The following is a 25,079-nucleotide window of genomic DNA, read 5'->3' on the forward strand; positions in this document are numbered from 1 at the left end:
TTCATGCTGTCCACATGGGGGTTAGGTTGATATAGATCCATCGCTCAGGGGGTTGGATTTTTCTTGCTGTTTCAGAAAAGGCAAATGCAATGTTAGGTTGTATTATCAGAGGCATAGCATGCAAGTCTCAGTAAGTGATCGTACCACTCTATTCAGCTCTGCTTAGGCCTCAGCTGGAGACCTGTATCCAATATTGGACACTGCTGTATAGAAAGAATGTAGAGAATCTGTAAATGGTCCATAGGCTAGTGAGAAAGATGTTCCAAGGGATGGAATACAAGCATATGAGGAAGCTGAAGTAACCGGGTGTGTTTAATTTGGAAAAGAGGAGACTGAGGGGGGTATGACAGTGGTCTTTAAATACTTCAAAAGCTGCCATAAGAAAGATCAAGGAAAGCTGTTGTCTCTTGCTGCAGAGTGCAGGAGAAGAGGCAATGGTTCCAAATCTCAGGAAAATCTTCCTAACTGTAAGAACAGGAGGACAATGAAACAGACGACTCTGGAGGGTGTGGAATCTCCTTCACGAGAAATTTTGCAGAGGAGGGTGGATAGCCATCTGTCTGGGATTGTTTAGACTCAATACATCCTTCATCTTAGCACGGGGTCAGACTTGCTAACCATTGCATTCCCTTCTCACCCTGTGACTCTATGTTTATACAATGTAAAAACTTACTGTGGACCAGGTCTTAGTCAAACACAAATTATGGAGCTCAATACAGGGGGACCTGGGTGAAATGTAATGGCCTGTATTATATAGGAGGATGATCTAATAAACAAAATAGATCAGACATATATATTTACTGTGTCTCACAACACACGGACAAGGGAAAATCCAATTACATTGAATGTATAACACTGATAAAATATATTTTTTTACATTATACCTATTTGGATTGTGGAACTCCTTACCATAGACAAAATTGGAGCCAAGAGCTGAATGGGATTCAAGAATGGATTGGCCAGCGTAGGTTCTGCTGGTGGCATCACCTTCAGTAGAGGCTGTCTGACACCTTCAATTAGAAGACCTCATTGTCAGTTGCTTATACGTTTGACAAACTTTAAGAGCTTGGACTGAAATGTCCCACACTGGATGTCTGTTATGGCTGAATTGTTTCTTGAAAGATTGAGGCTGAACATTTCAGCCGACTACCTGAATGAAGCTAGGAGAGAAGACGTGTTGCCCATGTTGAAAAATTCTTATAACTGTTACAGTAAGGAGCCCTAACACCTCCATGCTTTCCAGGAGATTAAAGTCAGGTAGCAGCCTCCCCTCCTCCCATCAGAGCATGCCAGTATGCCTGGGTTCTGTTGGGAGGGGAGTAGGGTCCGGGGGCTTGGAGCAGGCAGGGGCTGGGAGCTAGGATGCCTGGGTTCTGCTGGGAGGGGAGTGGGGTCTGTGGAAGGGGCTGGGAGCCAGTCTCTCAAAACTGGGTGACTGGGTAACCAAATGGCAGATGAAATTTAATCTTGATAAATGCAACATAATGCACATTGGAAAACAGAATCCCAACTATACATATAAAATGATGGGGTCTAAATTAGCTGTTACCACTCAGGAAAGAGATACTGAAGTCATTGTGGATAGTTCTCTGAAATGATCCACTCAATGTGCAGCAGCAGACAAAAAAGTGAACAGAATGCTGGGAATAATTAAGAAAGGGATCATAGGATAGATAATAGGACAGAAAATATCATATTGCCCCCATTTAAATCCATGGTAAGCCCACATCTTGAATACTATGTGCAGATGTGGTCTCCCCATCTCAAAATATATTGGAATTGGAAAGGTTCAAAAAGGGCAACACAAATGATTTGGGGTATGGAACGGCTTTTGTACTAGGGGAGATTAATAAGACTGGGACTTTTCAGATTGGAAAAGAGACGACTAAGGGGAGATATGATTGAGGTCTATAAAATCATGTAGAGAAAGTAGATAAGGAAATGTTGTTTACTACATCTCATAACACAAGAACTAGGGGTCACCCAATGAAATTAATAGGCAGCAGATTTAAAACAAGTAAAAAGAAGTATTTCTTCACACAGTGCACAGTCAACCTGTGGAACTCCTTGCCAGAGGATGTTGTGAAGGCCAAGACCATAACAGGGTTCAAAAAAGAACTAGATAAATTCATGGAGGAAAAGTTCATCAATGGCTATGAGCCAGGATGGCAGGGATGGTGTCCCTAATCTCTGTTTGCCAGAAGCTGGAAACGGGTGATGGGGAATGGATCACTTGATGATACCTTTTCTGTTCATTCCCTCTAGGGCTCCTGGCACTGGCCACTGTCAGAAGACAGGATACTGGACTAGATGGCCCTGTGGTCTGACCCAGTCTGGCCATTCTTATGTTCTGATGTATGTTCTTATGTTAACAGCCAGAACCCTAAAATCCCAGAGGAGGAAGTGACAGTCTCTGGGCATTCACACACACCCGGCTCCTGAGGTCTTTACTCAGTACTTACTCCAAGAGGAGTTTTGCCTTAGGAGGGCCTGAGCAAAGTATGGGTCACAGCCTAAGAATTAGGCCTTGTGTTGTGCATCTTCTAACACCTTTCATCCTGAAAGATCCCCTGTGCCACTGAAATTCAGCTACCTCAGAGCTGGGGGCAATCAGCTGGGGCAAGTGTGGGTGCACAAAAAAGAATGACATTTTGACCCATCACACTGGATGAAACACATCACTGTGGCAAAGGACTGGGATATTTAATGTCTGTGCAGTGCGAAAAGGACAATAGACTTACTCTCTATCCCATCACACCCATGTTGCACCAGGTTTGTTTAGTTGGTGAGCTCCTCAGCAAAGGATGGGTACCTGTGAATCCTGAGACGGAAGTGTCTTCCCTGGGAATCCTCCTCAGGTAGCTGTGTCCCACACCTCTCTCACGCCAGCATCTGCAGCATCATCCCACGCCAAGAGCCAACACTGTGGTAAGAACTGTTTATAATATAGCTCTTTGCAATCCCTGTGGACTTCAGTCGGCCTCTAGGGGAGAAGTGGCATCTGGATGTAAACAGGCTGGAGACTGGAGACACTCTAGCCAATGTCTTTGTTTCCATTTCTGTGCTTCTGTGCTCTTTATCCAGGTTTAGGAGTAAACAGTAATTAATGGAGCTTCCCAAAGAGAGATGAGAACTCTTGGGTTCTGTGCAGAGTCAGAGAGTAATTGGCTACTGTCAAGGTTCCTCCCCCACTCTGAACTCTAGGGTACAGATGTGGGGACCTGCATGAAAAACCTCCTAAGCTTATCTTTAACAGCTTAGGTCAAAACTTCCCCAAGGTACAAAATATTCCACCCTTTGTCCTTGGATTGGCCGCTACCACCACCAAACAAATACTGGTTACTGGGGAAGAGCTGTTTGGACACGTCTTTCCCCCCAAAATACTTCCCAAAACCTTGCACCCCCCCTTCCTGGACAAGGTTTGGTAAAAAGCCTCACCAATTTGCCTAGGTGATTACAGACCCTTGGATCCTAAGAACCATGAACAATCCTCCCAACACTTGCACCCCCCCTTTCCTGGTGAAATGTTGGATAAAAAGCCTCACCAATTTGCACAGGTGACCACAGACCCAAACCCTTGGATCTGAGAACAATGAAAAAGCATTCAGTTTTCTTACAAGAAGACTTTTAATAAAAATAGAAGTAAATAGGAATAAAGAAATCCCCCCTGTAAAATCAGGATGGTAGATACCTTACAGGGTAATTAGATTCAAAACATAGAGAACCCCTCTAGGCAAAACGTTAAGTTACAAAAAAGATACACAGACAGAAATAGTTATTCTATTCAGCACAATTCTTTTCTCAGCCATTTAAAGAAATCATAATCTAACACGTACCTAGCTAGATTACTTACTAAAAATTCTAAGACTCCATTCCTGGTCTATCCCCGGCAAAGACAGAATATAGACAGACACACAGACCCTTTGTTTCTTTCCCTCCTCCCAGCTTTTGAAAGTATCTTGTCTCCTCATTGGTCATTTTGGTCAGGTGCCAGCGAGGTTACCTTTAGCTTCTTAACCCTTTACAGGTGAGAGGAGATTTCCTCTGGCCAGGAGGGATTTTAAAGGGGTTTACCCTTCCCTTTATATTTATGACAGCTACTCTGTGTATTTGTTTATATTTTAAAGTTATAGTTGATTAGGAAGAAAACTCGGGATAATATGTAGATCTCTATACACTGTAAATGGCCAGGACGGCTGGTTGGATAATAGCTAGACAGCTCTGGAGAAAGATGACTGAAGGGAGACATGAGCATTTTCTGCAGGCACACAGGGCTGTCACTAAGGAACCAGAAATCAATAATTCTCATCAGTAACTATCATCATACTGTGCAGAACCTTTCATCGAAGGGTCTTCAAAACACCTAGTAAAGGAAAGTGACTCTGATCATATCCTCATTATACAGGTAGGTAAACTGAGGCAAGGGGTGATGTGACTTGGTGAAGGTCAGACAGAGAGTGACAAACTGACCCCACGAGTTCTGATTTTCCTGCCTTAACCACAGACTCTCTGTCAGTAACTGAAGGCATGAGAAGAGGGAAATAGATTCACAGTCTATCAGGGCCTGGTCATTAGGAGTGTGTGACTGACTTCCCTGTGGTGCAAACTGGAGTATGGTTACTGCTGAGCCCTCTGGAATATTCTGCCTACCATCCCAGGGAATGACCTCCTCCTGTCTGCCAGATGGGTCATTTGCATTTTCAAAGACAAATGTTTCTTCAGTAGGATCCAAATCCCGTCTCAAGGAGACAGAGTTCGTTTTCAAAAACTCATCAGGAACAAATTCCTGAAATATCAGGATTAGGGTACGCTCCGTCACCCCATCACCATCCCTGAGAGGTCAGTTGTGTGACTGCTCCCCTCCGGAAGGTCCATTACACAGTTTCCTCTCGAAGTATGAGCCTCAGGTTGAGTACCTGGGTGCACAGATGCTGAGCCACCCATTCTGTCCTGGGTATCCTCTCTCAAGTGACCAGTGAGAGACATTCCTCTTCTCCCACTATTCCTTCCCCCAGTTTCCTTATCTTCCCCCTGCAGGACACAAACCCCTGTGCTCTCTAGGGTGGGATCTATCCCCTGTTCGGCTGTGAAGGGCTCACAGCTAACAGCCTGGACAGTTGTGTCACTGGCAGGCGCTCCACCCCTCTCCCTTCCTGCGGTGGTGTTGCCTCCTGCTGCAGTGTCAAAGTAACCCTCCTCCACCTCCTCAGTGGTTTCTACCATTCCATCACCCTTCTCTGGGCTACCCTCTGGGACACATCTTCCTGTGTGCCCTAACACTGTGTTTGTCCCTGGCTTAGCTGCAACATGGACATTTTTCTCCCAGACAGGCAATAGACACTCCTCCCATGCTGAGGAGCCAATGCCTTCAGGTCCGGAGCAGAACCTTGTCTCAACCACCCCCACCCCTAGAAGCATGCAGCTTCTCCCTGCTGCAGAGGAATCAAGGAGACTCTCTCAGCAGTTCCTGGGACTTTCCTCTTTCCCGCTGAACTTCCAGCAGAGCACTCCTTCTTGCTGCAGGTGGACACTTTAATAGCCTGAGCTTCATGGGAGAATTCATTGCTAATTATCATATCAATAAGGTTATCATCTGCTACCTTCACTGACAATACAGCTTCCAAACCCTCAGTTTCTGTGTGCACTTCAGCCAAAGGCACAAGGCTTTTGTAAGCTCTTACTAATAAAAGCTCTGCCATCTGTCCTGGCAGCATGTCACATTCTTGCACTATGCTCCTCTTAGGGAAAAGCAGGAGCACCCTGTCCCTGGGCTCAAATTGGGGGCCCAGGCCCCCTGATTGTAGTTTCTTTCCTGGGATCCTTGGGCCACCTGCAGATTTTCTTTCATAAGGACACCTGAAAATGCAGGATATACTGCAAGAGTCCCTGGGTGGTCGATGGGGTATGTTACCAGGCCTCTCTCATTCAATCCAGCAGGCCATGGGGCTGTCGGTTATACAGGAGCTCAAAGGGGGAGATTGGGGCACTTCCGTATTAGCGAGCAATACTGATGGGATCAATTGGTGCCACTGGTGTGATTCTTGTGAGGGAAACTTTTCAGGTCCTGTTAAGACACTCAAGAAGGCCATCTGTCTGGGGCGTGGTACACTGTGGTCTGTAGTTTCTTAATGCCAAGGACTGTGCATTCCTGGGAGAGCAACCAGGAAGTAAAGTTCATTCTCTGATCAGTGTGAATCTTCTGGGGCAGTTCAACTCAGATATATATCTCTGCCAGCTCCACTGCATAGTGGGTCAGTCTTGGGTAAGCAGGTAGCATAGTCCATCAGGACAAGGTTATAACAAAGCCCAGCGTTACTCTTCGGGAGGGGTCCCGCCAGGTCCAGTACGGCCCTCTCAAAGGGGACCCGCATGACAGACAAGGGGACCATGGGAGCTTTTGACACCCCCTGCAATCTGGCACTTGGGGCAGGAACTACAATAATCTCTCACCTCATGATGGACCCCCGATCAGAAGAAGGGATATAAGAGTCAGGCCAGTGTCTTCTATTGCCCCAAATGGCCAGCTGTGGAATTATCATGGGCGAACCTCACAACAGCCTTTCTATGACAGAGGGAGGTGACAAACTGGGTTCTGATTTCCTGAGTTTGGGTGTCCCGATCAATATGGTAGAGGCGATCGATTGTTAGCTCGAATCGTGGCCATGGTTCAGCTCTCAAGAGATCATTCATGGCTCCGTGAACCCAGGCTACCTGTTCGTAAGCCCAGCTGAAGGTGGGGTCATCCTTGTGGTTCCAGCAAAAATCTGTGAGTGCGGTCATTGCTGGACACTCCTACAGGAGCTCTGGAGGTGCTTCTTGGAAAGTTGTTTCATCAGGGGACCCCCTTCGGGGTTCCTCTGTCTCCTTCCACATTGAGGTCTCCCTCCTTGGCTACCTGGGTACCTGTAATAGGAAGAGAGCCTGAGACATAAGACCTTACATCAGAGGCCTGGTATGAGGCAGGAGCTGCTCAAGGAATCTGGCAAGAACAGGGCGGATATTGCAAGAACACCCATTCACAAGAAGTTCTAGTCACAGCGTGCTCATGCAGACACATACCAGCCAATATCAAGTGATATCAGAACATCCTGATATCAAGGATGGTATAAAAACATTCCCAAAGGATAACAGGAACACACTGAGCCCTCCTAAAAGATAAGGTCAGGATGACCGTTCATAATTTATTTGTATCAGGATATAAAGAAGCATCTCACAGGGAGTATCTTTGTCTGGATTTAGGGAGGACTGGAGCTGGTCCATTGTTAGGGACATGCATGTATTAATGGTCCGGTAGAGTCTGCGGGATATTAGTACCGTGCTTCATCAACAATAAACCTGGCTGGGTGCCCTCATCTCTTAATGGATCTTGTGGACATTGGGTGGTTTGCTCGAGGTCTGCCTAAGCACACTAGTGACCCTGAGAGGATTTGGTAAGTAAGCAAGCTGTCCTCTGTAGGAATCTCAATTGAACATGACAGAAAATGAAAAACAAAGGAACTCTCTCATCCCCTCCCTGAAAATCTCCACAAAGCTTAATGAAGTAAGGACCTGCTGGGTTGCTAGCAAAAGCGATTGATATGAATTAAAAAAATATAGTGGGGAAAGAACATGTAATGAAATGTGTAAGACTAGGGCAAAGAGTGTTGTCTTGAAATGTGGAATACTGCAAACTATAACCAGAGCTGTTAAATGGTTAAAACAACACACCACAAAATTGGAGGGACAAGTAACAAAAACAAAGAAAGAGTAAAAAAGAAGAAGGAGAAGCCACAGGGCTCTGAAATGCTCCCACTCCTCTTGCAGGGTGGCAAGCAGTCCAGAGACACTAATCATAGGGACAGAATAAAATATTAGAAACACTTTTTAAAAGCCTACCATAAAGATATTTGTCATCCCCGGTTATAAATATGTGTAGTCAACAGCAGGGTTCAGGTAGCTACCCCGTGTCTGAAGAATGGGGAGAGAAATGAAAAAAGGTGGCCCTAGCAAAATTAAAAAGATGAAACAGGGTCCACTGCAGTGCAACCACCACCTTATGATAAAACACAGGTTCTGGTAAAACTTGAACCCAAACCTAGATTTGTGCTTGTCAGAAGTAAGTGCACAGAAGGAAAAAGTAGCAAACAATACTGTCACTGAATTAATAAATCAGATGAAGAAAAAATGAAATAGTCCACAAAGCACATTAGAAGACAGGAGCTGAGATTTGACTGCAGGGCAGTAAATAAAAAAGAATTTCAAAGAAAAAAAAAGTAAGCAGATTAACACCCAGAATTAATACATTAACACATGGAGTTGCCCCAAAACAAACTGCAGCAAAAAAGGGCACTTCTGCAATCCATCTGGCATGCACACAAAAGCAACCTACCCTGGGAAGCTGTCAAGGTTCCTTCCCACTCTGAACTCTAGGGTACAGATGTGGGGACCTGCATGAAAACCCCCCTAAGCTTATTTTTACCAGCTTAGGGTAAAAACTTCCCCAAGGTACAAACTATTTTACCTTTTGTCCCTGACTTTATTGCTGCCACCACCAAGCATCTAACCAATATATAACATGGAAAGAGTCCTCTTGGAAACATCTTTCCCCCCCAAATCCTCCCAAACCCTACACCCCCTTTCCTGGGGAAAGGCTTGATAAAAATCCTCACCAATTTGCATAGGTGAACACAGACCCAAACCCTTGGATCTTAAGAACAATGAAAAAGCAATCAAGTTCTTAAAAGAAGAATTTTAATGAAAGAAAAAGTAAAAGAATCACCTCTGTAAAATCAGGATGGTAAATACCTTGCAGGGTAATTAGATTCAAAACACAGAGAATCCCTCTAGGCAAAACCTTAAGTTACAAAAAGACACAAAAACAGGAATATACATTCCATTCAGCACAACTTATTTTATCAGCCATTTAAACGAAACAGAATGTAACGCATATCTGACTAGATTGCTTACTAACTCTTTACAGGAGTTCTGACCTGCATTCCTGCTCTGGTCCTGGAAAAAACAACACAGAGACAGAGAGAACCCTTTGTCCCCCCCGCAGCTTTGAAAGTATCTTGTCTCCTCATTGGTCATTTTGGTCAGGTGCCAGCAAGGTTATCTTAGCTTCTTAACCCTTTACAGGTGAAAGGGTTTTTCCTCTGGCCAGGAGGGATTTAAAGGTGTTTACCCTTCCCTTTATATTTATGACAGAAACAGATTCAGGTTTCACAAGAGCAGGGAAGTATAACTACCCCCACTCTCCTCTCAGAGCCAGGATAAAAACCCGGAGTGTGGGTTCCCAACGTCTTTGACCCATGGAATCACACTCTGTGCTCAGAGCTAGAAATATTGCCTTCTTTCTCAGTTATCTCTACATCTCTTCAGACCATGTCTACACCTGCATTTTACAGCTCTCTAACTCGCTGGCTCACGGCTTTCCACTTTGTAGCGTAGACTTAGCCTTAGTTTGCTAAACTTGCAGCTGCTGCTACTGCCTGTACCTTAAAATAACTTTATAGAGTTCATTTCTCTTGGCTCAGCTCTTGGTACCTTCCTTGGTTGCTCTTCACCCAGTCAAAGTGTATTATGTAGGGTGACCAGATAGCAAGGGTGAAAAATCAGGACATGGGTGGGGGGTAATTGGCACCTATATAAGACAAAGTCTCAAATATCGGGAGTGTCCCTATAAAATCGGGACATCTGGTCACCCTAGTATTATGCCAACAGTGTGGGAACTTTGATAAATTATACTTATGTACAGCACTATCCCACTGTGTGCCGAATAACTGAAGCTGGCTTGTTTCAGAGTAACAGCCGTGTTAGTCTGTATTCGCAAAAAGAAAAGGAGTACTTGTGGCACCTTAGAGACTAACCAATTTATTTGAGCATGAGCTTTCGTGAGCTACAGCTCACTTCTGAGCTGTAGCTTACGAAAGCTCATGCTCAAATAAATTGGTTAGTCTCTAAGGTGCCACAAGTCCTCCTTTTCTTTTTGTGAAACTGGCTTAGAATCTAATCAGGCTTGTTGTGGATGTTGACTGGGTAAATGCTATGCTACAATTCATACCAACATCACAGAAAGAAGCTGGGCCCGATTGGTACAAAAGGAACTAGTCAATGAGGTAGTATAAATACAAGATGTGGTATGTGCTCTGGGATATTCCAATTTTTCTATATATGGAAACATTTGTCCTGAAATTTGTGTGTGTGTGTGTGTGTGCAAGTCACTAGCACAGCCCAAATTGGGAGCCATGCCTTTTGGCCACCAAGTAGTGTCAGCATTGCCATTAAAATTGTTACTTCTCCAGGAAACCTATAAGATTTATTGATTGAATTAAAAGCAATGAGGATTCTTGTGGCACCTTAAAGACTAACAGATTGATTTGGGCATAAGCTTTTGTGGGTAAAAAATCCACGTCTTCAGATGCATGGAGTGGACCCACGGGAAGGACGCCCTTAAAAAAGTCCACCTGGATTTCAACAATTTCCACCCCACCGTCAACCTCAGCCTGGACCAGTCCACACAAGAGATCCACTTCCTGGACACTACAATGCAAATAAGTGGTGGTCACATAAACACAACCCTATACCCAAAAGCTACTGACTGCTATTCCTACCTACATGCCTCCCGCTTCCTTCCAGGACACATCACACAATTCATTGTCTATAGCCAAGCCCTAAGATACAGCCGCATTTGCTCTAATCCCTCAGACAAAGACAAGCACCTACAAAATCTCTATCAAGCATTCTTAAAACTATAATACCCACCTGGGGACACAGCGAGACGGGTACCCAGAATACACCTACTACAGGACAGGCCCAACAAGGAAAATAACAGAACATCACTGGCCATCACATACAGCCCCAACTAAAACCTCTCTAAAGCATCATCAAACATCTATCCCAGAATACCTGAAGCAAATACTTGCCAGCAACTATACACCACACCACAGAAACACTAACCCAGGAACCAATCCCTGTAACAAACCCTGTTGCCTTCTCTGTCCCCATATCTACTCTAGTGATGCCATCATAGGACCCAGCCACACCATCAGAGGCTCATTCACCTCCACATCTACGAATGTGATATGTGCCAGCAATGCCCCTCTGCCATGTACATTGGCCAAACCGGACAGTCTCTACATAAAAGGATAAATGGACACAGATCAGACATCAGGAACGGTAACATACAGAAGCCAGTAGGAGAACACTTCAATCTCCCTGGACATTCAATAACAGATTTAAAAGTGGCCATTCTTCAACAAAAAAAATTTCAAAAGCAGACTTCAAAGAGAAACTGCTGAGCTACAATTCATTTGCAAACTTAACACTATCAATTTTGGAGTGTCTGACTCACTACAAAAGCAATGTTCCCTCTCTTGTTATTGACACCTCCTCATCAATTACTGGGAGTGGACCACATCCACCCTGACTGAATTGGCCTTCAGCATTGGTTCTCCACTTTTATGGTAACTCCCTTCTCTTCATGGGCCAATATATATTTATGCCTGTATCTGTAATTTTCACTCCATGCATCTGAAGAAGTGGGTTTTTTTCTACTCATGAAAGCTTATGCCCAAATCAATCTGTTAGTCTTTAAGGTGCCCCTGGACTTTTCGTTGTTTTGTGGATACAGACAACACAGCTACCCCTCTGATAATTGATTGAATTGTTTCCCTCAGGGGAGCAATTACAATTGGACATGAATGATTTGGTGGCAAGAACCAGGAAGCCTTAATGCCCATAGCTCATCTTATCCAACAACAAATAGCAGAAGTAGAAAGCGTGCAAAGAGAGGTGAAAACACCTGGGTGGGCAATCCCACAGGATATTACTCTACACCCAATTGTCAGAACACTTAGTGTAACGCTGATGGGAATACAAGCCATAGCAATAATTGCACTGATGGGAATGTCTGGCTACATGTAACCTCAGCCAAAACAGCCAAATTACAACACCGGGTTCAGAAAGGAATGGAACAAGTTATCACCACTGCCACAGTAATGAATAACATTTATAAGTGATAATCAAATGCTTATTAATGTTTTGAAGCAAATATTTTTACTTACAGAGTTGTAAGGACTGTTGGACATTAGTATCCTGGGATTCTCCATGTATGTGTCTATGCGTCGATGTGTGTATGTGTGTGTCCATGTGTGTGTGTGCATGCGTCCACGTGCATGTGCATGTGTGTTTGTGTGTGCATGTGGGTCCATGTGTATGTCTGCATGTCGGATGGCGTGTGTGCAGACCCACTATATCTCATAGCCCAGCAGTTTAGCACCCTCCCCCGGAATGTGGGAGACCCAGATTCAAATCCCTGCTCCACTGAAGTTTATTTGTACAAAGTGGAAGAGCTCCAGACAGCCAGACAGAGAGCCCTTTCCGGGTACTCAGGGCACTCGTGTGGGACATGGGAGACCTGTGTTTAAGGTCCTGCTCCAAATCAGGTAGGGCAGAGATTCTGGATCTGGGGCTCCCACGTCTCTTTCAGGCACCTCATGAGAAATCGCTGACCTGTCCTCCTGGCTCCAGGAGATGGCTCACAGCTGGCAATCCTACATGGAAATAGACTCCTCTCTCCGGCCCACCAAATGGGCCCCTAGAGATATGAATCAGTGGGAGTTAGGTGCTTAAGGACCTTTGTGAACCATGAGAAAAAAAAACCCACTGGATGATCATTCCCTGTGGTTGTCTCCTTTCTGAGTTCTATCAGTTAGCCAGTTCTCACTCCATCTAATGAATGATCTAGTGATACTCTCTAGTGCTAGTTAGTTGATCTAAATGTCACGTGGTATTAGGTCAAACAACTTGCAATGGTCTAAGTCTATTCCATCTCTGCGATTGCCTTTATCAACCAAATTTGATATCACCTAAAAAAAGAAATCATGGCTGTTTGACAGGTCATATTTTCCATCATATCTTGTTCATTGGTATGAATTGTAGTCTTACCCTTTAGGTCTTTATTCACTAAATATCCTATCTTCTTTTCAATTATTTTGCCCATGACTGATGTCAAACTAACAGGCATTTAATACCCAAGTCATCCCTTTTTTGAATACTGTCATAACATTAGAACACTGTCAGTCTTCTAGGATATCCATGGCGTTCCTTTATTTATTAAAAATTAACATCAGCGGGGAACAGACCTCCTCAGACAATTCTTTTAGGACTCTTTGGGTGTGCGATATCTGGGACAGTTGATTTAAAAATATTGATCCCTAGTAGGTGCTGTTTACCATCCTCCATAGTTACCAGCGGACTAGAAAGAAGTTCATGTGATCTGAGTGCATCGTCTTGCTTCTTTCCAAATGTAGCACAGAAAGATTATTTGAATAGTTTTCCCCTTTCTGCATGATTATTAAGTGTTACCACCCACATCTAGTAGAGGCCTTTACCACTCTTCAGATTTGCTTTGCTTCTAATATACTTGAGATATTATCAGATTAAAATATGACCATGTAGATCACTGTTGATAGCACTGTTAAATAATTGCAACAAATCTTGTACACAGTATATCAGGTAAGATGTCTATGGAAAAGTTAATGTTTGCTGAATATGATTATCCTATTTGTACACATCTATCATTTTTGTATCTGAATATTGAGTATGTAAGTGTGTTTGCTCCTGTGGTAACACCAACAAGGTATTCACCGAGCACATCTTAACACTTGAATCACAATGTTAAAGTGTTAAGACAACACTAAACGCACAATGGACCATAGAAGAGGCTTAACCTGTGTTTTCCCACAAACTAGGCTGAGGGCTTTGTTTGAAGGAATGGGGTTCCCTCCACATGCAGAAGTTACAAAAGGCCCTGGAAACATTTTCATTTAGCCTCTTTCCTGCTCAAACCTCTGGAATATGGATTTATACTAGGGGGAGCATTCTAACTAATTGGCAGCAGTATGAAGCAGAGTGCCCCAGGGGTCGGTCCTGGGCCTAGTTTTGTTCAACATCTTCATTAATGATCTGGATGATGAGATGGATTGCACCCTCAGCAAGTTCACAGATGATACTCTGGAGATAAGGGATAGGATCCAGGGTGACCTAGACAAATTGGAGGATAAGACCCTAAGAAATCTGATGAGGTTCACAAGGACAAGTGAAAAATCCCATGCCCTTCTCCAGGCTGGGGAATGACTGGCTAAGCACCAGTTTCACAGAAAAGGACCTGGGGATTACATTGGACAGTGGACAAGAAGCTGGATATGAGTCAACAGTGTTGCCAAGTAGGCTAACGGCATATAGGGCTCCATTAGTAGGAGCACTGCCAGCAGAAGAAAGGAGGCAATCATTCCCCTCTTTTCGGCACTGGTGAGGGCACATCTGAACTATTGTGCCCAATTTGGGGCCCCCCACTACAGAAAAGCTGTGGACACATTGGAGAGTCCAGCAGAGGGCAACAAAAATGATTAGGGGGCTGTCCAGTCTAGACATGGGGTGTTGGAGAATTGCAGGATTGCATCCAATGAAGTGAATATTCACCCACGAAAGGTTATGTTCCAATATGTGTGTTAGTCTGTAAGGTGGCACAGGACTCTTTGCCGCTTTTACAGATCCAGACTAACACGGCCACCCCTCTGATGCAATGAAAAGGTGTATCAGACATTATTTGGGGGGAAAGCTTTTGGATATGCTAGGAGTAATCAATAAGAAGCCATATGTGGCTACTGCTTCTCAGCTAACACCTGTTCACAGGCTCAAAGCTTGTCACAGGAGGAAAATGATAATAAACCTGGTCTGCTGTCTGGAGGGGGAAACCAAGGCACAACACCTCATGGCATTGATGAATGTACATATTGAGTTATCACTACTTGGAAAAACACAATGGTTAAAAATGCTGCACAGAAAGCACACTTGCTGACTTTTGAGATCACTAGGCTGATCTACAAAGTGTTGAAAGGTACACAGAAGTTTGCAAGAACATCTCTGCGTAACATTACAATGTTTGCAACACTTGGGAGTTGTATGGTCAAAAAGTAGAGAGCCTTGAGCACACTGCTCCTGCGTCAGTCAGTGACTAACACTCCTGCAGTGGACTAACCGGGGAGGTGTGACATCCTGTGCCCCAAAGCAACACCATGGCTCCTCCATATTTACGATTTTGATACAATTATTGTGTGATTTATACACTGTCTGACATGTAAGGTATTGATGGAAAAGTTATGATTTGCTGAATATGATTACCCTATTTGTATGTGTGTGTCCTTTCTGTACCTAACTTTATGAAAGCATGCAAGGGCATGTGACCAGCTCATGGGACACTGGACTCCATCTTGTGCCTTTACTTTTCCAGTAACTGTGCTGATGACTTTTGTTTAGAAAAATGAAGTTCCCTCCCCATTGCAGAAGTATGAAAGGTGGAAGTGATATCATCACTTGGCCTCACTCCCCCCACAACTTAACTCCTGGGAACACCTTAGGAACAAGGACTGAACTGGGGATGTGGTCCCGGGCTGAAGGGGTTACTTACCTGTGTATGGATGATCGGTGGACTGCTTGTACCATCTGGGTGAGATATGGTTTGATTCAAATCCTGCCTAGTTTATAGAACTTACATTGTAATTTTGTTTATTTCTTAGGTAACAAACTTTGAGCTGTATGCTGTTATTTATAATCACTTAAAATCCATTTTTCTGTAGTTAATACTTACAGTCACTTTAAAATCTATCCTTCTGTACTTAATAAATCTGCTTTTTATTTTTTTACCTAAAAGAGTGTGTTGTTAGAAATGTAAAAGGGAAATCTGCTCAGTAACAGGGGCTGGTGCGTTCTCCTCTCCACACAGGTCAGGCTTCTGATCAGGGCAAGACGGTACAGCTCCGGGGTCCTTGGCTGGAGAGCTGGGGGAAGTGGCTGGAGCTTTTCTATTGTTGGTTCATGCATGGCTAGTGAAAGCATTCATGTAACTGCAGCTGTGTATGGCTGTGTAAGTGCATGACCTGGAGAGGACTGCAGTTTGTCACAGCCTCACAGTGTGAGAGGGAGACCAGGCTCGTATGCCAGAGGAGTCAGCAGAAGCCCTGTTTCAGGTGCACTCCAGGGAAATCTGTCATACCCAATGAACAGGCTCTGCTAAACCCTGAGTCCATTTCCCTCCTGTCATGCTCTCAGTTATTGACGGAGAGACCACAGATACAGCAGGGAAATCAGGACTCCTGGGTTCTGTCATTCTCTCTGTGACCTTGATCAATTCTCCTGTGCCTTTGTCTCAGTTTACTTATCGTATTATGGAGATAGGTTCATAATAATTTTCCTTTTTAGGTGTTTTAAAGATCCTTCAATGAAAGTTGCTGCTCAGTATGATGATAGTTACTGATGAGATTTATTGATCTCTGATCCCTTAGCAATAGTCTCCCCTCAGTCATTTTTATTCCTGATCTGTCTGTGTACTATCTACCTATCCATCCTGGGCATTTACAGGGTATCAGACCCCAGGGAGATCTAGGCATGATCCCTACTTTTCTCACTACTCAACTATAATTTTTAAACAAACAGAGCAGCCAATTCCTCTCTGACTCAGCACAGAGCCTGAATATTCTCATCTCCCTTTAGGAAGGTCCCTTAATTACCATTTACTTCTAAAGCTGGATAAAGAAGACAGAAGCACAGACATGGAAACAGAGACATTGGCTCTAGTGTCCCTGGTCTCCTGCCTGTTTACATCCAGATGAAGCTTGTCTGCTAGAGGCTGAGCGAACCTCACTGGGATTGCACAGACCTCCACCACCTCCCTAGGTAACCCATTCCAGTGCTTCACCACCCTCCTAGTGAAATAGTGTTTCCTAATATCCAACCTAGACCTCCCCCACTGCAACTTGAGACCATTGCTTCTTGTTCTGTCATCTGCCACCAGTAAGAACAGCCGAGCTCCATCCTCTTTGGAACCCTCCTTCAGGTAGTTGAAGGCTGCTATCAAATCCCCCCTCACTCTTCTCTTCTGCAGCTAAATAGCCCCAGTTCCCTCAGTCTCTCCTCGTAAATCATGTGCCCCAGCCCCCTAGTCATTTTTGTTGCCCTCCGCTGGACTCTCTCCAACTTGTCCACTTCCCTTCTGTGGTGGGGGGGCCAAAACTGGATGCAATACTCCAGGTGTGGCCACACCAATGCTGAATAGAGGTGAGTAAATCACTTCCCTCAATCTGCTGGCAATGCTCTGAGGAATGCATCCCAATATGCAGTTGGCCTTCTTGGCAACAAGGGCACACTGCTGACTCATACCCAGCTTCTCGTCCACTGTAACCCCTAGGTCCTTCTCTGTAGAACTACTGCTTAGCCAGTTGGTCCCCACCCTGTAGCGGTGCATGGGATTCTTCCTACCTAAGTGCAGGACTCTGCACTTGTCCTTGTTGAACCTCATCAGATTTCTTTTGGCCCAATCCTCCAGTTGTCTAGGTCACTTTGGCCCAATCCCTACCCTCCAGTGTATCTACCTCTCCCCCGAACTTAGTGTCATGTGCAAACTAGCTGAGGGTACAATCCATCTCATCATTCTGATCATTAATGAAAATGTTGAACAAAACTGGACCCGGAACCGACCCCGTGACACTCCAGTTGATACCGGCTGCCAACTAGACATCGAGCTGTTGATGACTAACCGTTGAGCCCAACAATCTAGCCAGCTTTCTGTCCACCAGATGAACAACAGAAGGCCAAATTATAAGTCCGTGGCCCGTACTTTGCTCAGGTCCCACTGAGGCAAAACTCCTCTTTGAGTAATAACTGAAAAAAGACCTCAGGAGTCTGCTGTGTGTTAATGCACAGAGACTGTCATCTTCTGCTCTTGCATCTCAGGGCTCTAGCTCTGATCTGCTTTCTGACTTTTATCTGCTGGAAAGCATGGAGGTGCCAGGGCTCCTCACTGGAACAATTATAAGAATTTTTCATCATGTGCAAAACATATTTTCTCCTAGCTTCATTCAAGAAGTCGGCTGAACTCCTATGCCTGAAACATTCAAAGAAACAATTCATCCATGAAGGAGGAGTGCTGGGCAGAGACGGGCTCCACCTTACGAAGAGAGGGAAGAGCATCTTTGCAAGCAGGCTGGCTAACCTAGTAAGGAGGGCTTTAAACTAGGTTCACCGGGGGAAGGAGACCAAAGCCCTGAGGTAAGTGGGAAAGCGGGATACTGGGAGGAAGCACAGGCAGGAACGTCTGTGAGGGGAGGGCTCCTGCCTCATACTGAGAATGAGGGGCGATCAGCAGGTTCTCTCAAGTGCTTATATACGAATGCACAAAGCCTTGGAAACAAGCAGGGAGAACTGGAGGTCCTGGTGATGTCAAGGAATTATGACGTGATTGGAATAACAGAGACTTGGTGGGATAACTCACATGGCTGGAGTACTGTCATGGATGGTTATAAACTGTTCAGGAAGGACAGGCAGGGCAGAAAAGGTGGGGGAGTAGCACTGTATGTAAGGGAGCAGTATGACTGCTCAGAGCTCCGGTACGAAACTGCAGAAAAACCTGAGTGTCTATGGATTAGGTTTAGAAGTGTGAGCAACAAGAGTGATGTAGTGGTGGGAGTCTGCTATAGACCACTGGACCAGGGGGATGAGGTGGATGAGGCTTTCTTCCAGCAACTCGCAGAAGCTACTAGATCGCACGCCCTGGTTCTCATGGGTGACTTTAATTTTCCTGATATCTGCTGGGAGAGCAATACAGCGGTGCATAGACAATCCAGGAAGTTTTTGGAAAGCGTAGGGGACAATTTCCTGGTGCAAGTGCTAGACGAGCCAACTAGGGGGGAGCTTTTCTTGACCTGCGGCTCACAAACCAGGAAGAATTAGTGGGGGAAGCAAAAGTGGATGGGAATCTGGAAGGCAGAGACCATGAGTTGGTCGAGTTCAGGATCCTGACGCAGGGAAGAAAGGTTCGCACCAGGATATGGACCCTGGACTTCAGGAAAGCAGACTTCGACTCCCTCAGGGAACGGATGGGTAGGATCCCCTGGGGGACTAACATGAAGGGGAAAGAAGTCCAGGAGAGCTGGCTGTATTTCAAGGAATCCCTGTTGAGGTTACAGGGACAAACCATCCCAATGAGTCGAAAGAATAGTAAATATGGCAGGCGACCAGCTTGGCTTAACGGTGAAATCCTAGCGGATCTTAAACATAAAAAAGAAGCTTACAAGAAGTGGAAGGTTGGACATGTGACCAGGGATGAGTATAAAAAATATTGCTCGGGCATGTAGGAATGAAATCAGGAGGGCCAAATCGCACCTGGAGCTGCAGCTAGCAAGAGATGTCAAGAGTAACAAGTAGGGTTTCTTCAGGTATGTTGGCAACAAGAAGAAAGCCAAGGAAAGTGTGGGCCCCTTACTGAATGAGGGAGGCAACCTAGTGACAGAGGATGTGGAAAAAGCTAATGTACTCAATGCTTGTTTTTGCCTCTGTCTTCACGAACAAGGTCAGCTCCCAGACTGCTGCGCTGGGCATCGCAACATGGGGAGTAGATGGCCAGCCCTCTGTGGAGAAAGAGGTGGATAGGGTCTATTTAGAAATGCTGGACGTGCACAAGTCCATGGGGCCGGATGAGTTGCATCCGAGAGTGCTAAAGGAATTGGCGGATGTGATTGCAGAGCCATTGGCCATTATCTTTGAAAACTCGTGGCGAACGGGGGAAGTCCCGGATGACTGGGAAAAGGCTAATGTAGTGCCAATCTTTAAAAAAGGGAAGAAGGAGGATCCTGGGAACTACAGGCCAGTCAGCCTCACCTCAGTCCCCGGAAAAATCATGGAGCAGGTCCTCAAGGAATCAATCCTGAAGCACTTACACGAGAGGAAAGTGATCAGGAACAGTCAGCATGGATTCACCAAGGGAAGGTCATGCCTGACTAATCTAATCGCCTTCTGTGATGAGATTAGTGATTCTGTGGATGAAGGGAAAGCAGTGGATGTATTGTTTCTTGACTTTAGCAAAGCTTTTGACACGGTCTCCCACAGTATTCTTGTCAGAGTAACAGCCGTGTTAGTCTGTATTCGCAAAAAGAAAAGGAGTACTTGTGGCACCTTAGAGACTAACCAATTTATTTGAGCATAAGCTTTCGTGAGCTACAGTTCACTTCATCGGATGCATACTGTGGAAACTGCAGAAGACATTATATGCACAGAGACCATGAAACAATACCTCCTCCCACCCCACTCTCCTGCTGGTAATAGCTTATCTAAAGTGATCATCAAGTTGGGCCATTTCCAGCACAAATCCAGGTTTTCTCACCCTCCACCCCCCCCCACAGACAAACTCACTCTCTTGCTGGTAATAGCCCATCCAAAGTGACCACTCTCTTCACAATGTGTATGATAATCAAGGTGGGCCATTTCCTGCACAAATCCAGGTTCTCTCACCCCCTCACCCCCCTCTAAAAACCACACACACAAACTCACTCTCCTGCTGGTAATAGCCTATCCAAAGTGACCACTCTCCTTACAACGTGCATGAAAATCAAGGTGGGCCATTTCCAGCACAAATACAGGTTTTCTCACCCCCGCCCCCCCCTTTTTTTTCCCCAAAAAACACACACACACAAACTCACTCTCCTGCTGGTAATAGCTTATCCAAAGTGACCACTCTCCTTACAATGTGCATGATAATCAAGGTGGGCCATTTCCAGCACAAATCCAGGTTTTCTCACCCCCCCACCCCCATACACACACAAACTCATTCTCCTGCTGGCAATAGCTCATCCAAACTGACCACTCTCCCCACAATGTGCATGACAATCAAGGTGGGCCATTTCCAGCATAAATCCAAGTTTAACCAGAACGTCTGGGGCGGGGGGGTAGGAAAAAACAAGGGGAAATAGGCTACCTTGCATAATGACTTAGCCACTCCCAGTCTCTATTTAAGCCTCAATTAATAGTATCCAATTTGCAAATGAATTCCAATTCAGCAGTTTCTCGCTGGACTCTGGATTTGAAGTTTTTTTGTTGTAAGATAGCGACCTTCATGTCTGTGATTGCGTGACCAGAGAGATTGAAGTGTTCTCCGACTGGTTTATGAATGTTATAATTCTTGACATCTGATTTGTGTCCATTTATTCTTTTACGTAGAGACTGTCCAGTTTGACCAATGTACATGGCAGAGGGACATTGCTGGCACATGATGGCATATATCACATTGGTGGATGTGCAGGTGAACGAGCCTCTGATAGTGTGGCTGATGTTATTAGGCCCTGTGATGGTGTCCCCTGAATAGATATGTGGGCACAGTTGGCAACGGGCTTTGTTGCAAGGATAGGTTCCTGGGTTAGTGGTTCTGTTGTGTGGATGTGGTTGTTGGTGAGTATTCGCTTCAGGTTGGGGGGCTGTCTGTAGGCAAGGACTGGCCTGTCTCCCAAGATTTGTGAGAGTGTTGGGTCATCCTTCAGGATAGGTTGTAGATCCTTAATAATGCGTTGGAGGGGTTTTAGTTGGGGGCTGAAGGTGACGGCTAGTGGCGTTCTGTTATTTTCTTTGTTAGGCCTGTCCTGTAGTAGGTGACTTCTGGGAACTCTTCTGGCTCTATCAATCTGTTTCTTCACTTCCGCAGGTGAAATGATCTGGAGGATGGTGTGGATTGCACTCTCAGCAAATTTGCGGATGATACTAAACTAGGAGGAGTGGTAGATACGCTGGAGGGTAGGGATAGGATACAGAGGGACCTAGACAAATTGGAGGATTGGGCCAAAAGAAATCTGATGAGGTTCAAGAATGACAAGTGCAGAGTCCTCCACTTAGGACGGAAGAGTCCAATGCACCGCTACAGACTAGGGACCGAATTGCTAGGCAGCAGTTCTGTGGAAAAGGACCTAGGGGTGACAGTGGACGAGAAGCTGGATATGGACAGAGGCCAGAGAAGAAGCTTGGCAACATGTGACCTCCAGAAGAGGTAAGCGGAATGTCCGGGTTCCAGTAACACAGACACAGGTAACCAACCGCTTTCATGTTCTCTCCACAGGTACCATTGCGGAGAGTGGACCAGATGATATGTCTGGGGGAGAAAGCAGAAGGAGACTCCGCTGGTTGGAAGGCATGAGATGCGATGTCCTGAGGTTGGGGGTTCCAGGACCACCACTCCCAAGAGGAGAAGGCGGGTGGTGGTGGTCGGGGACTCTCTCCTCCGGGGGACTGAGTCATCTATCTGCCGCCCTGACCGGGAAAACCGAGAAGTCTGCTGATATGAGAGAAGCTGGATATGAGTCAGCAGTGTGCCCTTGTGCCAAGAAGGCCAATGGCATTTGGGGATGTATAAGTAGGGGCATTGCCAACAGATCAAGGGATGTGATCGTTCCCCTCTGTTCGACATTGGTGAGGCCTCATCTGGAGTACTGTGTCCAGTTTTGGGCCCCACACTGCAAGAAGGATGTGAATAAATTGGAGAGAGTCCAGGGAAGGACAACAAAAATGGTTAGGGGTCTGGAACACATGACTTATGAGGAGAGGCTGAGGGAACTGGGATTGTTTAGTCTGCGGAAGAGAAGAATGAGGGGGGATTTGATAGCTGCTTTCAACTACCTGAAAGGGGGTTCCAAAGAGGATGTTTCTCGACTGTTCTCAGTGGTAGAAGAGGACAGAACAAGGAGTAATGGTCTCAAGTTGCAGTGGGGGAGGTTTAGGTTGGATATTAGGAAAACCTTTTTCACTAGGAGGGTGGTGAAACACTGGAATGCGTTACCTAAGGAGGTGGTGGAATCTCCTTCCTTAGAAGTTTTTAAGGTGAGGCTTGACAAAGCCCTGGCTGGGATGATTTAATTGGGGATTGGTCCTGCTTTGAGCAGGGGGTTGGACTAGATGACCTCCTGAGGTCCCTTCCAACCCTGATATTCTACGATTCTATGATTCTATGACAACTCCCAGTTCTTATTCTCAGCTCTGCCACCAACTTATTGTGTGGCCTTGGGCAAATCACTTTACCTCTTTGGGGCTCAGTCCATCCATGACACGGGGATAATGCTGCCTAGCCGCCTAGCTAAAGAGTTTTTAGGTGTAGTGATCAAAAGCATCATGCAGAGCATATGTTAGACTCAGCTTCCCTGTCCAGCTTCAGCCCCGAGGCAATGGGTGCCCTGTCGTTCCAGATAAGGTGCCGTGTACGTGTGTGAATAGCTGGCTAATGGCAGGTGTGCTGTTCATCTCCCTCCCTGTCAGCGACCGAACTCACCCCAGCCTCCGCCCAGCATCCCGCCTTCCCAGCTGACGCAGGGGCTTATCCTTCTTCCTCTCTCAGCTGTTGTCCTCGTAGCTTCAAAGCAGATCTTTCCTTGCCCTGCCCCTGAGGCCTGGCTAAGGGCAAAGAGCTCCCAGCACATCCCCATTGCTGGGACCCTGCCAGCTACAGGCCCCAGGAGGGAAAAAAAGGGAACTGAAATCAAAACAAGTAATTCACAGAATGGTCTCTTGCCTCGGGAATTTGTAGCTGAGTAATAGGGGCAGAGTCCTGGTGGAGTAGGGAGAGAATAGGGGGAGAAGGAGGTTGTGCTATGTGGGAAGAGGACGGGCAAGGGACAGGGTGCCAGGGGTCTAGTTACCTGCAATAAGGGAGGTGGAAGCCCTATGAGTGAATGTGTTCTACACAAAGAAATTCCCTAGTTGGTCACCCTGACACCGCACAGTAAGGCCAGGAAAGGCTTTAATTTCTCTTTGACTGTCCAGTCAGTGATTCAGGGAAGAGGGCCCAGCACCATGTCACCAGCCAGCTCTGCACGGAGCTCGGTCTGAGAGCCAGAGCACCAGGAGAAAAATTTAGGTCCCTTTATGAGTAAAGAGCCGGAGCAGCCTGTCCCAGATCTGTTTGGTCCTTACCCCATAGATAATGGGGTTTAGCATGGGGGGCATCAGAAGGTAAACGCTGGCAATGAGAACGCGGAAATGCAGGGCCATATTCTTTCCAAAGCGATACGTGAGGGCAGAGAAGAGACACGGGAAGTAGAAGGCTAAGATGGCACAGAGATGGGAGCCGCAGGTCCCAGAAGTCTTCAGCCGGGCATCCTTTGTGGGGAGGTTGAAGATGGCTCTGAGTATTTGGGTATAGGACACAGCAATAAAAATCAGATCCAGACCCGTCACACAGAATAGCACACAGAGGCTGTAGTAATTACTGACATGGATTTCGGCACAGGCCAGCTTCACCACAGCCATGTGCTCGCAGTATGAGTGGGGTATGATGTTGGTTCTGCAATATGGCCACCGCCTCGCCACTAGAATAAAGGGGAGCACGAGCATGCCACCACGCAGCACCACGCCCAGCCCAATCTTGGCAACCATGGGGTTTGTCAGGATGGTGGAATGTCTCAGGGGATCACAGATGGCCACGTAGCGATCAAAAGCCATGGCCACAAATATCCCAGACTCCGTTACTAAGAAGCAGTGAAGGAATAACATCTGGGTGAGGCAGGCACTGAAATTGATCTCCCTGGAATTGAACCAGAAGATGCTCAGAGATTTGGGCAGGATGGATGTGGACAGGACCAGGTCAGTGACAGCCAGCATGCAGAGGAAATAGTACATGGGCTTATGGAGGCTCTGCTCCGTCTTCACTATGAAGAGAATGCTGAAGTTCCCCAAGATGGCTATTATGTACATGGTGCAGAAGGGGATGGAGATCCAGACATGGGCCATCTCCAGGCCAGGGATGCCCAGCAGGATGAAGGTGGAGGGGTTGGTGAAGTAGGTTGTGTTGTAATCTGACATGAAGTAGGGGGTCAAGTGGCCAACTCTGAGGCAGAACGGTGTCTCCTGGATGTATGTTTCCCTTGCTTTGTTTATGCGCCCAGAGTCCAGGATGATAGTCACAGTAGAAATGCCTGGAGGGAGAGACAATGTTAGCACTGGGAGCTGTTCTCATGGTGAAGCAGATTTTTTGCTCTTCTCACACAGTTCAATGACATTGTCATTTATTCAGAGAAATGAATTATGAACCACTGACCCTAGTAATACTGGTTCCCTGTTTTATGGTGCTCTATGTGTCAATAAATCTTACATGTCGTGATGTGGGAAACTTTAACAGGCACCAGCAGGAAACATAAGTGTGGATACTCGGTATCCCTCATTGTTGCTTAATTCAGTGAATGGCAGACTAGAGAACCCATGCTGTACTGAGTTTGCCATTCACCCACTTGCTC

At 45.9% G+C, this 25,079-nt stretch overlaps 1 protein-coding gene across 1 annotated transcript; it reads right to left on the reverse strand.

The window, feature by feature from the left end:
* Window positions 1–23,700: 23,700 nt before the first annotated feature.
* LOC141995548 (olfactory receptor 52E2-like) lies at window positions 23,701–24,648 on the reverse strand. Its single transcript, XM_074966827.1, has one exon. The coding sequence runs from the start codon at window positions 24,646–24,648 to the stop codon at window positions 23,701–23,703; it is 948 nt and encodes a 315-aa protein (XP_074822928.1).
* Window positions 24,649–25,079: the final 431 nt, after the last annotated feature.

This window comes from Natator depressus, chromosome 1, assembly GCF_965152275.1.
Source record: "Natator depressus isolate rNatDep1 chromosome 1, rNatDep2.hap1, whole genome shotgun sequence".
NCBI lineage: Eukaryota > Metazoa > Chordata > Testudines > Cheloniidae > Natator > Natator depressus.

Excerpts from the sequence above, each read along its gene's own strand:
- LOC141995548 (XM_074966827.1), bottom strand. The coding sequence starts at position 24,648 with ATGTCAGATTACAACACAACCTACTTCACCAACCCCTCCACCTTCATC.